The sequence below is a fragment of the Nestor notabilis genome, unplaced genomic scaffold, assembly GCF_000696875.1.
Source record: "Nestor notabilis isolate BGI_N333 unplaced genomic scaffold, ASM69687v1 scaffold12929, whole genome shotgun sequence".
NCBI lineage: Eukaryota > Metazoa > Chordata > Aves > Psittaciformes > Psittacidae > Nestor > Nestor notabilis.
The window spans coordinates 4,248-20,428 of record NW_009942473.1 but is presented as its reverse complement, the minus strand read 5'-3'; the positions used below and the strand labels follow the sequence as shown (position 1 = coordinate 20,428).

The window sequence follows — 16,181 nt, the reverse complement described above, 5'->3', positions numbered from 1 at the left end:
AAAACACCAAACCCCAAACAAAACAAGACAGACTTACTGTGCTCCTGAGACAGATAATTGAATTGTGTTTTTGTTATAACTTGGACTTGTAAAAAAGTGTTCTTCCTTCTGAAACATTTTAGGATCCAGCACAGTCTTCAGGTTTTCATCCCTCGGCATCTGTTGTTGCAGTAGGGACACTGACTGGAAGGTAAGATACACAGAGCTACACTCGGGGCATCAACAAACACTACATGATTTTTCCAGATCACATCCAAGTTCATGTTCTTTTTTTGCAATGTATGCATGACATGTATTCATCCCCTATTGATTTCTGTTGAACTTCAAAGTGAAATTTATTTATGTTGCCTTAGTGCCCAGAAACCCTAGCCTTAGACCAGTACTGGTGTTTGCTGAGCATTGCATGAGCACAGAAGAGACAGAAGTGGTTTCTGCCCTGGGAGAGCAGCAACCTAAGATCAGTGGGAGGAGGTGGATTTGGACAGGGCAAGACATCTAGGTTAGCAGTGGGCCATGCATGTGAGGTGCTGTAACCATAAGTGACCTAAATGTTAAATCTTTGTGTCCATTGTGGCAAAGGAGAGGCTAAAGAAGGAGTTTGAGATGTGTTAACTTTGCAGATGCATTTAGAGATCTCCTCTGAGGCCTGTAGGGCAGTGTAGAGGAAACGGCATATGGAAGAAGTTACTCATTGGAAAATTTAGCAAGTGGTTTATTATCTCTAATGCAGTGACAACCAGAGGCTGTAACAAAAATTTGGCAAATGTTTCACTGTGCTAGACACAGTGTAAAAATGCATATTAAGAGACTTATTCTGCCTGAAAAGTGTAAGGCATAAACAAGACAGACAAAACCGAGGTGAAAGACAGTATCTTCATTTTACAGGGAAGACTGAGCCCTTAGTCACATAGTGGGTCAGCAGTGGGCCCTGGGCATAACCTTGGAGGCCTACGGCAAAAGAGGGAATGCTTTTGCCGTAACTTCATCCTCCCCTTTCATGTCACTTGAGGGCAGACTTTGCTGTTAGTATTAAAAACAGTTCCACTTAACTGAGAACATACAGGATGCTTAGAGGTTATGAGCCAAGATTGTTTTGGGCTGTATATCAGTCTTAAATAAAGGATTTACTTTAGTTACTAGGTAGTGTAAATCAAAAGGAGAAGCTTTGAGGGGAATTTTTACTTTGTCTTTAGTAATTTGATGCAAGTATTGAATGCAAATTTTATCTTTATCCTGTCTGTACAGTTCCACAAATTAAATTTCCACAGATTAAATTCATTGGAATTAATTAAATGAATTAAAAAATAATAAATCAACTTAAAAATAAATTAAGAAAAAGCTAGTCTTTCAACAGAAGAGAATGGTCCTGATGCTTGCTTCTGTTTTCCTTTGCCCTAGGATTTAATGTAGGCATCAATTCAAACACCAGCATAGCGTAGAGGAGGGGTATTAAAGGAGAAGGGTCATTATATGTAATGATTACTTTATTCTAATGCATGACATAGTAAAACAGACTAAAATCTGAAGATTGATATCAAGGTCAATGTCTGTTTTTCTGGTTAAAAAAACATGGGAAAGAAACTATCCTTGTCTTAAAGTAAAAACAAACCAGACAGAGTAGCAGTTGCTGGTTTTCTTTATTTGGTGTAAAACTTATGCTATTTTGACAGAAGAAAAGTTGGTCAAGATTACAGTAGATTTAAATGCCTTATGGAATGATTTATTGGCCTCTTTCTGTATTTACAACAGGTGGTTTGTGTTCGACACAGAAACAAAAGACTTGGTCACTGTACACACAGATGGAAATGAACAGCTGTCTGTAATGCGTTACTCACCAGGTTTGAGAGCATTTATTTATGGGGGGGGAAGTGCTGAATTATTTTTTTTATTGAATTTGGTGTTGGTTTGTTTTAAAATAATTTCCCACTTGTCATACTGAAGTTGAAAATAAATATGCCATGAAACACTGGCAGCACTGAATGGGTGGTGTCTTAAGCTCTAGTTTTCTTTTCCTTTCCTCCCTCCCACACATGTTCAATATGGTTTCACTGGGAAGAAAAATCCTGAATATAATTTAACTGCACAGGTTGTCGCAATCAGGTTAGTCCTAAATGGACTGTGGCTTTTTCCAGAAGTGGTTTTAAGAGTGATATTAGCTGTATAAACTTGCTGGTTTGTAAACTTGAAACATGCATCAGTGTGCATCTGAAAAAGAAAAAATAGAGCAGTTCCTCTTGCCAATGACACACTAACTTTTCCTAAGTTCTTCCGTACAGAAATAATTGCAGTTCACTTTTTTGTTTATAGATGGAAACTTCTTGGCGATCGGTTCCCATGACAACTGTATTTATATATATGGTGTAAGTGAAAATGGAAGAAAGTACACAAGAATTGGTAAATGTTCGGTAGGTAGCCTTTTTCTCCTAGTTCAATATTAGTAACTTAAGCATGTTTTGTAGCACTGTATTAATACAGTCACATTTAGAGATACTGTTAGTGCATCTAATCCGTCATTTTTCTCTTTGTAGGGTCATTCCAGCTTCATTACTCATCTGGATTGGTCTGTTAATTCACAATATCTTGTGTCTAATTCAGGAGACTATGAAATCTTATACTGTGAGTAAGAATTATATTTAGTCCTTTTGTACGAAGTTCAGGCAGTCTCATATAGATTAAAATTTAAATGAGACCATATAACTGCCAAGATAGACCATATGTTTTAATTCGTCTGGTGCAATCAAAAATCTACTGTTTGAGAATTAAAAATGTTATTATCATCTGGTTGTTGGGTTTTTTTCTTTTGTAGGGATCCCCTCTGCTTGTAAACAAGTCGTGAGTGTTGAAACAACTAGAGACATAGAATGGGCCACTTACACCTGTACTTTAGGATTCCATGTTTTTGGTAAGTATTTTAAAGTCTCTTACCGTTCTTGTTATTAACAAACACTTGGATTGCCAACTTTTTCTTATGAAACATGACTATTCATATTTCAGGAAAAAATACAGAACTTCTGTTATGCCATTTTTATTACAATCTGTCCTCTTATTTCAATCCAGAAAGACTCTGATTTAATATTACTGCTAGCTTCAAGTACAAATATTAAATTACAACAAAAGTGGGAGACAAGGAAGAAATCGCACGCTGCCCTTTCTGTCACACTGGAGTTAATTCTCGTAATTTTGAATTCAAAGTACCAGTTCTGTGGAATTATTTAGGCAGCTGCTGTGCCAAATCCCTTTGCCAGAACCAGTTTCGCTTGCGATAGTTACTGTGCAAACATAAAACGGGTGACAAGTCTTTGTCATTAAGTACTTCCAATGTATTTTGATACACTGTATAGCATTGTCGTGGTTCAAGCCCAGCCGGCAACTTGGAACCACGCAGCCGCTCGCTCACTCCCCCCCTTTTCCTTCCTCCCCCCGCTCCCGGAGGGATGGGGAGGAGAATCGAAGGAATGTAACTCCCACGAGTTGAGATAACAGCTCTCCAGTAACTAAGGTATAATACAAACCACTACTGCTACCAATAATAATGATAAGAGGAATAACAAGGGAAAAGGACACAACCGCTCACCACCCGCCGACCGATACCCAGCCCGACCCGAGCAGCGATCTGGGCCTTCCGGGTAACTCCCCCCAGTTTCTATACTGGGCATGACGTGCTGTGGTATGGAATACCCCTTTGGCCAGTTTGGGTCAGGTGTCCTGTCTCTGCTTCCTCCTGGCTTCCCCTCCTCTCTGGCAAAGCATGAGACTGAGAAAGTCCTTGGTCAGAGTAAACATTACTTAGCAACAACTAAAAACATCGGTGTTATCAGCATTGTTCCCAGACTGAAAGTCAAAAACACAGCACTGCACCAGCTACTAAGAAGGAGAAAAAATGACTGCTGTAGCTGAACCCAGGACAAGCATTTAGGTGAAAAGAATGCAAGAAGAAACAAGAAAAACGTAACAAAATCAGGATAGTTTGTTTCCATGGGACTTCCCTTTGGTGTGCAGAGCACAGAGCATCATTACACTATCCATTGCAGAGCTAGACAAGTTGTACTACAAGCTTCAATTCTTAAGTCCTCAAGATAAAATAGGAAGCAGTGGTAGAGTTCAGAGGAGAGTGCGGTTTTCACCTATGTTTCAACTAGAGTAGATACAGTAATGTTTTTGAAGGCAGTCAGGAAGGACATGTTTTCAGAGTCTAAAGATGGGATGGCAGTAGCAATATGCTGGGAAGACATGCTCAGATTTTGTATCATTTAACTGACAGGCAGTGCTTGGGTATCACTACAACATGCAGATTTAGTAACAGGAGGAAATCCCAGGAGACTTGGCTGCATGTTTACATAATGTATGTCTCATATGATGGATGAAGGCCCTTATCTTAGAAGTTTTAAGATATTCCTGGGTTTTGAGTGTATGTGACACACAGTTACAGAGCTGCGAAGTCTTTGCATTTAGCACTAGACGTTCAGATATTCTGAGATACTAAATACATTAAGTGAGTATTCCTTACTTTATGATTTGGATTCATGCAAAATAAAGAGGTATTAGAATATGGGGCTGCTTTTGGTGCATAGAGAGTCATAGGAGAAGAGTGTCACACCTGAGAAGGGTTTTTCCCTGTTGCAACAAATCAGGTTTTGGAGCCAGACTGTGGAGCAAAATGATCTGTTGGGCCAATGGAGAACTTGTGGAAACTGCATATACATTGTTATACTTCTAGTCGTCCACGCAGAACTGGTTTATTGTAAGCTAAAGCAACAAGGATAAGGAATAAGTAAAAGTAGCTGCTAAGTTTTAATAATTATCACAGTTAACATTTAGTAATTGCATAGAGATTGTGAGAATGTTCATCAAAAGAATGGAATTCTAAAGTAAATGAATATAACTTAGAAAGGATATGCAATGCACAAGAAGAGAATATGCTACCATATATACTGAGGATTCATAGCTATACAGGTTCAGACTGGGAAGTTGCAAAAATAATGCAAAATAGTTATAGATGAAATGATAGCAGGGTTATACTGTTGTCCGTCCTTCCAGAACAATAAAATGGAGGGTGTTTTAATAGCTAGCAGAATCAGTCAAATCACAGGAATTGCTGAGGATGTGAGATTTCAACTATTCCGGTCTCTTTTGGAAAAAGAATTGCAGTATAGTGGCTAACCAGCAAGTTCTCAAAATTATTCTGATACAGGAAATAAATAAGCACATAAAGGGGAGTTTCTTCCAGATTGATTCTGGGGAGTTGGAAAGAATTTGCTGAGAATGTGAATGAATCATGTGTAGGAATGACTGAAATAGGGAGGTTTGATCCTTAGTATGGGAAGCAGAAAGAGCAACTAAATGAAAATAATGGACTTGAAGGAGGCAAACTGCAGAAATCCAAAGCCCTGTTAGGGCAGATCTGAAGTTGGAGAAAAGACGAGATATGGTAGTTCCTTAGATGGTATGAAGTGCACAAACTCTGCCAGCCTGGAGGAAAGATAGGCGTGACAGCAAGACACAAATTTGGTTAGACTGTTGTTGCCTTTTCCTATAAGGCAGAGGAATGCAGAAAGTCCAAGCTGTTGCAGGACCAAGGAGACACATAATCAAAGCTTAAACATAAATGCATTTTTGTCAAGCACAGAAATAACAGAAGGCCCAGTGACAATATTGGTCTGTTATGCAGAGAGGAGAGAGATAGGACGCTGTTAAGGCTGAAGTGTTAAAAAACCCCTCACACTTATTTTTCTTTTTTAATATGTCTTTATTAGAAGACTTGCTGCAATCTGATGCTAACACAGTTGGTGCCAGTAATGAAAGGAAAACCTCTGCTTTCAGTAGGGAAGAAGTACCTTGGAAAGTTTTATCTGAGTGTGAGGAACCTTGTTCTATCTGTAAAAACAACTGGTTAGCATAATCTCAAGACCATTAATACTTATTTTGCAGAGAACAGGCTGAGTACTGGAAAAATGGAGAATAATGAATGCAATATATGCAGAATCACATACTTACCTTTGAAGCCCCATATGGAGAGGATAAAGTGCAAAGTTAGTGGCAAAAATAATAAGTTGAAGAAGCTTGTAAATTATAAATTGGAAACCAGTCCAGTAATGTTGGAAATCACTCTACTATTCAGTACTTTGGGGCCTCAGAGCAGGTAGTATGACCAGGCTTCCAGTGCTTGCCAGTATTGCCCTGCTGGATGCAGAAGTAATCACATCGTCAAGGATGTGAGGCTTCTATTATGTTGACTTTTCAGTAGCTGCTGGTTGACTGAAACTGGGAATGTTTTCTCACTTTTGTAGAACCACCTAAAAATCCCAAATAGCATGCGTAGCACTGACAGATCAACGTAACCCGTGGAGGGAGGGAAAGAATATTGGTCTGTTGAACACCTGTCGTTAAGCATGGGGACTGATTAGTCAGCCTCGAAATGTATAGAGACAATTCAACTGAAAATCAACAGCATGTAAACAAAGCGTATTGAGGGGAGGATATCTTAGTGATACAAACACATGTAAATGGGAGCTACTAAAGACTTTTAAGACACTTCCTGATCTGTATGTCTTTACAAGAGCCATGTGCTGCAGGATACGCAATTAAGGCATCAGTTCATATCACATGCCCTGTTTTGGAAATACTAGTATTTTAAGGTGAAGGACAGGAACAGAAGAAATGTAAGATGCTGTGCAATGCCAGACAACACTGCAAGCAGAGCGGAGCTCAGACCGGTTGCATTCAAAACTGACTAGAAGACTGTACATTTAATATTACGTTTGTTTGAATATACTTATTAATGTCATGTACATAATTACAGTGTATGTAGTTTGTAGGTGTTGTGAAGCTGTGGGATTAGCAAATTGTCTTGAGAAATAGAGGATTGGTATGAAAAAAAGGCAATTCAACAGAGAAATAGGAGGTTATTCACTTGAACAGCAGAACCCACTTGCACAAATACAGAACAGAGGAGAGAAGGCAAGAGAAAAGATCTGCAGAGAAAGATCAGATTACTTTTGCAAGCTGAATGTGAGTCAACAGCAGCATGCTGTTGTAGGAGAAGCAGAAGCATTAGTGGGATGTGTAATGAAAAGGATACCATGCAAAATGTGAAGTAATCATCCATTTATCAGTATCTGCTCCAGTCACAGCTGGAATAGCTGCTTCTGATTTTTACACGTTGGACCAGTAGATAATGTGCTGAATAATTATCCATCTAAATACTGTTCTGGGAGAAAAGACATAATAAATGCATTTTAGAGATGAGGAGGAGAAGAAAAGCATGGCATCAGGCTTCAAATGAAAGGAAATTGTTTTCTTTCCATGTCTGCAGAGAATGGGAAAAAAATGGACTAATTTTTCAGCAAAGAGGATTCACTTTACATATTAAAAAAAACTGACTGTGAGGCACTAAAATAAATTTTGAGAGAGCAGAGTCTCAAAATCCCTGATATGATCCCTTCCCCATTTCAGAATGGCAGTCTTGTTTCTTAAACCATTTCCTTTATCTCCAGCTTGTCATAGTGACCTCTTCAGAAGACTCCTGCCTCTTTTCATCTAGCATCTGATGTTCATATAGCTTCCATTTTGTCAAAGCAGTTATTTAAAACAGCTTTTCTCTGTGTCTTCATTCTATGTGTTCATAACTCTGCAAGTAACAATTACCATGTTTCTTCTTTGTACCTTCCTTTAAGCCTCTTTTCTACTGTCCTTGATCTAGCAAAGAGGTGATTCCACACACATCAGGAGAATTATGGGCAGTCCACAAATCAGTACTTTGTGTTTCATTTTATTTACTACAAATTGTAATTCCTTATAAAGGCATGGACTCACTTCCTCAGTGCTTTTGAATACAGTGATACAGTGCAATGATACAAAGACTGTATATGGGCAGAATCCCATGTGGACTGAAGGCAAGCTCTTTCCATGGTGCAGGGCAGATGCCTGCTTTGGTGTTACAACTAGCCCAAAGAAGGAGAAGCTGGCATGTGCCTGCCCTGCTCACAGGCTTAGGCATCCTTCCAGGAGATGGGAGGGCAAGCAAGGGGAGTAGCAACTCAGTTACCCTGACCTGTAGTAACAACAGAGAGCATGCACTCAAGCGGTGGAATTTACAGGGGGCACTGCAGAGGATGTGTGACTTAGGGACTCTCATTGAAAATTGTAATGCCAAGACAAGGCAGGGTTTTTGCCAAATTGTAATGGCAGAACATACATGATAACTGATTATGTCAGTGGTCTCTGAAAGTGAGGTATCAGTTACATTGAGTATGGATTAGATAAAATCTGAATTACAAAAATGATTTAAAAAAAGCAAACCACAGTACTGGATACATAAAATGAAATTGCAATAACTGGTTGGATTTTATTACTGTTCCAATTTATTACAGGCAGGTATTCAGAGGCTTTAAAGATGTGATGCACAGATTTGGTCCTTGCATTGATGAGCTTACAGTTTAATTTTAGAACACCACTTTTTGCAAGACCAGCAAGTAGAGTTTGTGAGGAAGGATGAGAATTACAGCAAAGCAGAAGCATTTTAAAAATTCATGGTAGGTTTAGTTTCTTTTTGAGGGATCTATTAATTATTAAAAGCATTTTAATCCGTATAAATTCTTGTTTCAGAGAGTTTAGACTTTAGCAATATGAAAAGTATGTTGGATCATACATAGGTAGTTTTTCAGATTACAGTAGTATAAAGTACATTAGCTCATACATAAGCAGAAGGGAAAATAAAAGCAGTAACTTACTTTTCTACATAAACATATGAAAATTCTTTTAGGCTCAGACACGTGGCCATAATTCAGCAGCATTCTTTTCAGAGTAAAAAGCACTTTGACTAGAGGAAATACAGTATTTGTTTATGTGCTTGATTTCCTGTTAAAATCTGATCTTTTGCTGGTATTGAAAGTACACATAGTGGCTCAGTAGCAGTTATTTTTATAGTTTTATCTTTTTTCTTTTTTTTTTTTAAACAAGTAATCCTTTATTAATATTTTAACAGAAACTTAAGCTGTCACTTTTATTTCCTTTATGAAAACCTTTAATTAGTCCCTCTGTGTTTCAGGTGTATGGCCTGAAGGTTCAGATGGAACAGATATCAATGCTGTCTGTCGATCACATGGGAGAAAGCTGCTGTCAACAGGGGATGATTTTGGCAAAGTACATCTCTTCTCATATCCATGTTCACAGTTTAGGGTAAGGTATTTAAAAAAATTTACTCTTCTAATTTGCAAGAATGCATTAAGTGTTGTTTTCCCATGTACAACAAAACTCCCAAACAGCAAACAAATATACAACCTCCCTCCCCAAACAAAAGAATGGGAATATGTTTATGCCTAAGGGATTTACTTAGGGTTAATTGAGACTACAGTTAAATTTAAAGTTTAACTTAATATCAAAATACTTTAAGGGAATGATGTGATATCTTGGTTTCACTGTCGTATGAATGTTATAACGGTATGTTTTTATGACAGCTTATATTCTCACTAATATGGTGTTTTCTAGGCTCCAAGCCATGTGTACGGTGGACATAGTAGTCATGTAACTAATGTAGATTTTCTCTGTGAAGACACCCATCTCATCTCCACAGGCGGAAAAGATACAAGTATTATGCAGTGGCGAGTTATTTAAAGGAAACATCAGTATGAACATACACAGTTGAGTCGACCATGCACAGAACTTATGTATAAACTGTATATTTAAAACTTAACAGTATGTTTGCAGTTTAGCCTGGTCACTGTGATTTTTGTTTAAAAAATTCTTACAAACCTCAGGAAAATGAAGCCCTGTGCTGGTTATCTTACTCAGTCTAGTGATTTATATTTTTTTTCATTGTGTCACACCTTAAGAATGATCATTTTCTGTTGTACAATACACAATGCAGTACAAGTTTAATATAAGAAATGTGGCTTCACAGTTTGCAATACAGTGGTATCAGCAGAATGTGACTATCTTAAATGTTTTCTATAAACACTGCTAAAATGGTCACAAAAATGCCTTTCAAAGACTGTGTATATGTGCTTGTTTGTTTCACTAGCTACACTTTGTACTGTATATCTACTTATTTGGGAAAATCTATTACAATGTCAAGGTACCGAATTGTTCCTGATGGAGGATGAAGAGTAGATGCAAATAGGATAAACTGAGATGTAACATGCAAAAACTAGTGTTCTAGACCTGAAAATGTGAATGGTGGTAAGTTTGCATTCTCTTGGGAACAGCACACCTTGGGAGTCACCTCTGAGGAGCTGTGTTCCCTTTTAAGTGAATCAGCAGGTTATGCCCCAGTTTGACCTGAATATCACAGCAGGGTTTACAGATGTCTATGTGGTTCAGGTATTCCATATGAGTTTAAATTAAAAGTCTTTTTACTTGTATATGAACAATTTCTTTTTGAAAACAAAACAGAAAAGCTTGGCCACATCCCCATTATTGGTTGCTGTATTTAACTAATATGTATATTAATCAGCATGATGCTATATTGTACATGTATAAGATTTTAGCAGTTCATAACAAATGGTAAGGCAATCTAGCTTTACTTTTTTATGCTTATGGATATTGTATATTTGTATTTTAAGACCAAGTAGACCAAGTCTAAAGATATCTTTTTAAGTGTACCATAAACCTGCAGAGGGTTAAAGAAGTCTTGGAAGCCTACATGAGATATTAATGTGTAACTTCTGGCCCCTGTGTTTTGTGCATGGATGGATATTTATAGTACAAAATAAGATTGTGTTTTGCAATGAAGTAATAGTGGAGGTGGTATAAAATGGTTAAGAAGGCCTTATCAATGTTGATTGTGACACAGATTGAAATGTATTGTTTACTTTGAGGAATGTATCTGAAGAATTTTAAAAGAGGAGTTTTAAGCGGTCTCAAAAAAGATATTAAAATTTTGCTTGTAATGGACAGTAAACGCTAATTCTCTGAACTCTAAAGCACTGGTTGTTTAGAGTGATTTAAACAAAATGGAATCAATAAATTTTGAAGTTTTTTTTTATTACATCTCCAACCTCCTACACTGAAAGTGCAGGACACCAATAAACATGTATTAAAGTGTATTTTCAATGCATTCTTCCTGTTTAGTAAAATATCTTTGTTTCAACATGAAATACTTATAGAAGAGAGGGGTTTACTTTATGACTCCTATTTGTAATTTCTCTATTAGAGCTGTATTTGAAAATATTTGGGAATAAAATCTAGATTTTTGGGGTACATAATGCGTGAACATGATGCTGGGAATGTGATCGCTAATACACACCTAGACGGTGAAACTCCACAGTAGGGAAGGACGGGCTGCATGCTGTCACCTGCAGACTACCTTGGTTCTGCCTCCTAGTACACATCACTTATTTCTGAGCACTCAGCTGGTGGAGGAGTGTCATTGCAGAGCACAGGGTTATGCTCATGGCAAGAGCTCCTGTGTTAGGAACTTGTCCTCAGGCAAGACTTCTTAAGGCCAGGGTTTTAGGGTCACTTTAGCATGACATCATCTAGCATTGTCACTGAAGGAAGAGGTCTAGCTCCCAGCTGCTTATTCCCATCCCATGCAGCAGCACAAGAGTTGTTATGACTATAGGGACAACCCAGCTGGGAGATGGACCCCGGTTAAAAACACTTCAGGGGAAATAAATAGAAAAGGGCAACCAAACAGCTACAACAACAGAGAAAACCCTCCTTGTCCTCAGTTTTCTCATCTGATTTAGCTGTGCAGTATCAGTGCTCATACTGAGCATAGAAAAATAGGAAAAGTAAGAAAATAAATGGACAGAGGAGCACTGGCACAACTTCTGATGGCAATGTCAATCTCCCTTTGCATGAAGTGTGTGAAACTAAAGCATAATATCCCTACCATTTCTAGGGTTAATCCAATCTCGAGCGGTTTTAATATGCAAGTGACAGGTTCTCATCTTGCCTGGATACTTTGCAGATTATGCCACGATACCTTCCGTTCATTAGTTTATTTATTTTTTTGCTTTTGCAGATGGGGTGCTTTCAGGTTTTCTGCTTTCAGAACTGCAGGTGATTTGTCAGTACTTGCAACAGAGAAAACAGAAGCTGTAAATTGGGTTGGGTCATTTCCTTTTCATCCTTCTCCCATGGTGCTACTCTTGGGATGTGATAATGTATTTGTGATCCCTTTCTTCATTTTAAACTATTATCCTTTACAAGAAAAAGATGAGGAATCCTGCATGTTCATCCCTAGGGCTAATGATCAAAAGGGATTTTCAACAATCCCATCCCATCTGTGCCTCTGCTGCTCCTCTGTTTCTAACTTTTTCTGTTAAATGTATCTTTATTCCTCTATGAAGATATGATAAATATATTAACTGAACTGGCAAATGGTGGGTAATGTCTTGAGCCAAGTATTTGTTTGATGACTGCTAAAGTGATTCTTCTGTCTTTATCCAGGAAATACTACACAATTTTGCCATTGTTATATATAATCTTCAGCTCTCCCCACTTCCACCCTTGTTCCCTGGCACTTGCATTTATTTGTTTTCTTGGGAGTGTTCTCTTTTATACTTTAAAAGAGAAAAAAAAAGGGGGTGGGGGGAACGGTGTGGGGAGAAAGTTATTCCTGAACTTGGCGTATTTCATCCCCTTAGCAGTACCTGGGACTCTTTGACCTTGATGTCTGCAGCAGTTGTCCTGACCTTCCATGGAGCATAAGGCTGGTTCTCAAGTCTGTGGCTGGAGATACAGCCAGGCTGCTGCTTCCACTCCTTCCCTCCCCTTATCTTGGCTGCAGCAGGTGTAGCATTGCTCGGAGACTCATCTCTTCATGTGTCTTGTGTACTGAAAACTAAAAGGGAAAAGGGAAAAACCAATAAACAGCAGCGATGCCCAGTACAACCGCTCACCACCTGCCAATCAATGCCCAGCCCGACCCGAGCAGCGATCTGGGCCTTCCGGGTAACTCCCCCCAGTTTATATACTGGGCATGACGTGCTGTGGTATGGAATACCCCTTTGGCTACTTTGGGTCAGGTGTCCTGTCTCCGCTTCCTCCCGGCTTCTTGTGCCCCTCCTCACTGGCAGAGCAGGAGAGACTGAAAAGTCCTTATCGGGGTAAGTGCTACTTTAGCAGCAACTAAAACTTCGGTGTGTTACCGGCATTGTTCTTAGACTAAAGCCAAAGCACAGCACTGCACCAGCTTCTAGGAAGGAAAAAAAACCAAACAGTTACAGCTGAACCCAGGACACACAATCTTAGATTTTGAAATATTTTCAGGGTAGGGATTTTTTTTCTCTGTTGCTTTAGGGAGTTTAGCAGTGGGATTTTGTGACCTTACACTCACTGCAACAGTACAACTGTTACGCTGCTCCAAAACAATGAGTATATGTATTCAGGTAACCCTTCTGCATCAGGATACTCAAAGTGATTAGCTACTGAAGTTGATAGTATCTAAGTCTTAAATTATTCAGAAAACAGTACACATGCTTTAAAAAGACTTCTTCCGCTCTCTTCTATATGCTTATACAATGAACATAGATTTAGCCTACTTTTAGGATCATTGCCCATTTTTGTTTACTTCTGCCTGTTTTCATGTATTTATGTCCTAAAGGACACATATTTATATTATATCAAAACTATGGCCTTTTTCAACTTAATTCTCTATGTACTATTTGCATTACTACCTTTGATTATTACGATTGTTACAGAGATACTTCTAGTAGTGCTTCGTTTTGACAGGTCGTTGAAACCTGATGGGTATTAACAATTTCCAGCAGATGAGCAGTCACTGTATTAAAAAAAACAAAGTAAAAAAAATAGCAGTGAAGCAAGAAGATAAATGCAAGAGGAAGTAGTTTTTCAATGCTATTGAATTTAAAAAAAAGCCACACCATTTCAAATTATTTAAAAAATATTCTCACAAACCAGATCAATTTTGTTAAAATGGATATTTTACTCTTCTAATTAATATAAGGTCATATTTCCTATGTAAAAACTTTGGGTGAAATTTATTCTTCCAAAGAATTAAGATTAGAGGATATTATTTCCCTTCAAAATTATTCATGTGGCAAGAATGTCCAAGGACAAACAGAACCTTCTTTGCAAGGGTTGGCATTTTTCATTTCTACAGGTTCTGCTCAGATAAGCAGGCGGTCTTTTTGCTGTGTTTTCTCCTCCATCCCTCAAACTAGGGCTGCTGAGAGATCACTCGATTGCATCCTCAAAAATCCTACAGATGGCAGAGAAAATGTCACTTTAATTACTAGTGAAAAGAACAGACTTAGGAGAAGCCTAAACAGAAATCTTTCTCTTCCATTGCTGGCTGGGATTCAGAGCCATGCTGGAGCGGTCTGATCATGGCTGTGCTGCTCTGGCTGCCACAGGCTTCCCTTCAGAAGACTTGTCCCAAGCCAGAGCATCTCCTAGCCCAGAAGATGGGAGATGAGGAACCGACTCCTGAGGGGAAGGACAGAATTGCACCCAGATCTGTCTGCTCCTTGATGGAGGCTGCTGGATGCTGGATGAGTGAGTACATTAGCGGTTCATGCTCTTGGTGGGAGAGATTGATGTTTCTCCTTAGTCATGCAGTTCTGTGGTAATTTCATTTTTCTTAATGGATCATCTTTGTTCCCTGAATTCATTAAATAATTGTAGAAGACTAGGTGATAATTTACATGGAGGCATTGAAGACAGCTCAGCCAAAGCTGCCATCTCACTCTAAGTCTGGTAGACCTAATTTGTGTCAGTAGTGATACCAATGGGCTCACCTGTGAAAACCACTTGGGGAACCTTTGTCAGCCAAGACATTTTGCAGCGTTTTGGGTTCCCCTTGGTCTCCTGCCAAATGTGGAACTGTAAGAAGATGCCTCCTTTGGCAGAGCTGCTATGCTGTTAGTGTCGCCAGGTTCCGTAGGCACTTCTTGCATTTGGTCTGTGTTGTTACGAACACTCGGGATCTTGGATTCCATGAAAAGTGGTTCCTCCCCACCAGCTGCCCAGTCCCAACTCAGCACAGGCTTGGTTTTACCACCTTTGGCTATCTACAAACTATGTTAAATTAATGTAGACATTTCCATTAATTTGTAGTGGACGTATCGGGACCTTAAAGGCTGCCTCTTTGGGTCTAGTCTGAGGTGCTGAGGCTATAACCATGAGAACAGCAACGTCTTTTCTGGGTCTCTGTGCAAGTGAATGGGTTTTTAGTAGGAGCTTCTAAGAGATGAACATTTTTAAATCTGACCCGTGGAATTGCCTAAAATAAACATGGAGCCAGAGGGAAGCAAATTCAGCTGCTCTGTGGATTCTGGCTGTCAGTGCTACGCGAGCTACGTTTCCTCCAGATTCCAGATTGTAGGCTAAAGAAATCTCTTTCCGGCTGTTCAGTCATTATGGTTAGAAAGCAAAAATTAAAAAGGCTGGATGAGTTCTGCAGCCACATTAGATTATTGTAATTTGCTGTTGCCTCGCATTGCCCTTGCACTGCAGAGGCGTGCTGAAGAGGGAACTGTCTGCTTGAGGCAGCCTGAAGAGAACGTCTCTCTCTACAAAATCAGTTGCCTTGGGTGTTCGTTCTGGATTCAGTTTCTCATTAAAATAAATGTCAACATTTTAGGGCTCCTTCCTTCCTGCCCAGCCTCTCCTTTTCAGCAGCTTTCATTGACATCATAATTCCGAATTCATGACATCAGTGTTTAACCACAGGGGAGGTTATTACACCAGAGGTTCAAGTGTTTTGGCCTCCTTACAGCACCTAAGAAAGAGCAGAAACTGAGCTCTGAGAGTCTCTGTCTACGGCTCGAACAGTTGGAGAGCAAGCTGACAGGAGGCTCAGTGAAAAGTGAAAAGCCCTCTGGCATTTCCCGTATGCACAGCTCCTGTTCAGCAGCAAATCTGGCCACACGCAGTTCAGCAGCCTGGAGAGTCCCGACTTCAGGACTTCAGGAGCACAGCATCGCCTCTGTGCTGAGATCTTTCCGACTAGTTTTGGGTGAGAACACTGCTGCTTTTGCTAAGGAAAAATCACAGACAGCCTTGAACAGATAAGACCATACCAGGCCCCAGATCCTGCCTGCAAAGCAGAGCTCCTCCCGGCTGCAGCTTCCTGCTTCGGCCTCCCTAGCGATTGTAACCCCTGCTTTCCTGAGGCAAAACGGGAAAAACAGAAGTGCCAGTGGGCTCCTCCCTTTCCAAGAGAAGGTACTGACTCTCCCCTACACCACACCAAGAGCACAGTTTGGACCCTT

The 16,181-nt window shown here is 39.4% G+C and overlaps 1 protein-coding gene across 1 annotated transcript in view; it reads left to right on the top strand.

The window, feature by feature from the left end:
* The window catches only part of EML1 (echinoderm microtubule associated protein like 1), a gene marked incomplete at its 5' end in the record, with an annotated part of 45,422 nt that extends 35,183 nt beyond the window's left edge, over nucleotides 1-10,239 (top strand). Inside the window, 7 exons of the mRNA XM_010021421.1 lie at nucleotides 123-190; nucleotides 1,750-1,838; nucleotides 2,308-2,405; nucleotides 2,529-2,616; nucleotides 2,807-2,902; nucleotides 9,047-9,177; nucleotides 9,487-10,239. Of these exons, the coding sequence (XP_010019723.1) occupies nucleotides 123-190; nucleotides 1,750-1,838; nucleotides 2,308-2,405; nucleotides 2,529-2,616; nucleotides 2,807-2,902; nucleotides 9,047-9,177; nucleotides 9,487-9,612 (696 nt within the window). The remainder of the gene's footprint in view (nucleotides 1-122; nucleotides 191-1,749; nucleotides 1,839-2,307; nucleotides 2,406-2,528; nucleotides 2,617-2,806; nucleotides 2,903-9,046; nucleotides 9,178-9,486) is intronic.
* Nucleotides 10,240-16,181: the final 5,942 nt, after the last annotated feature.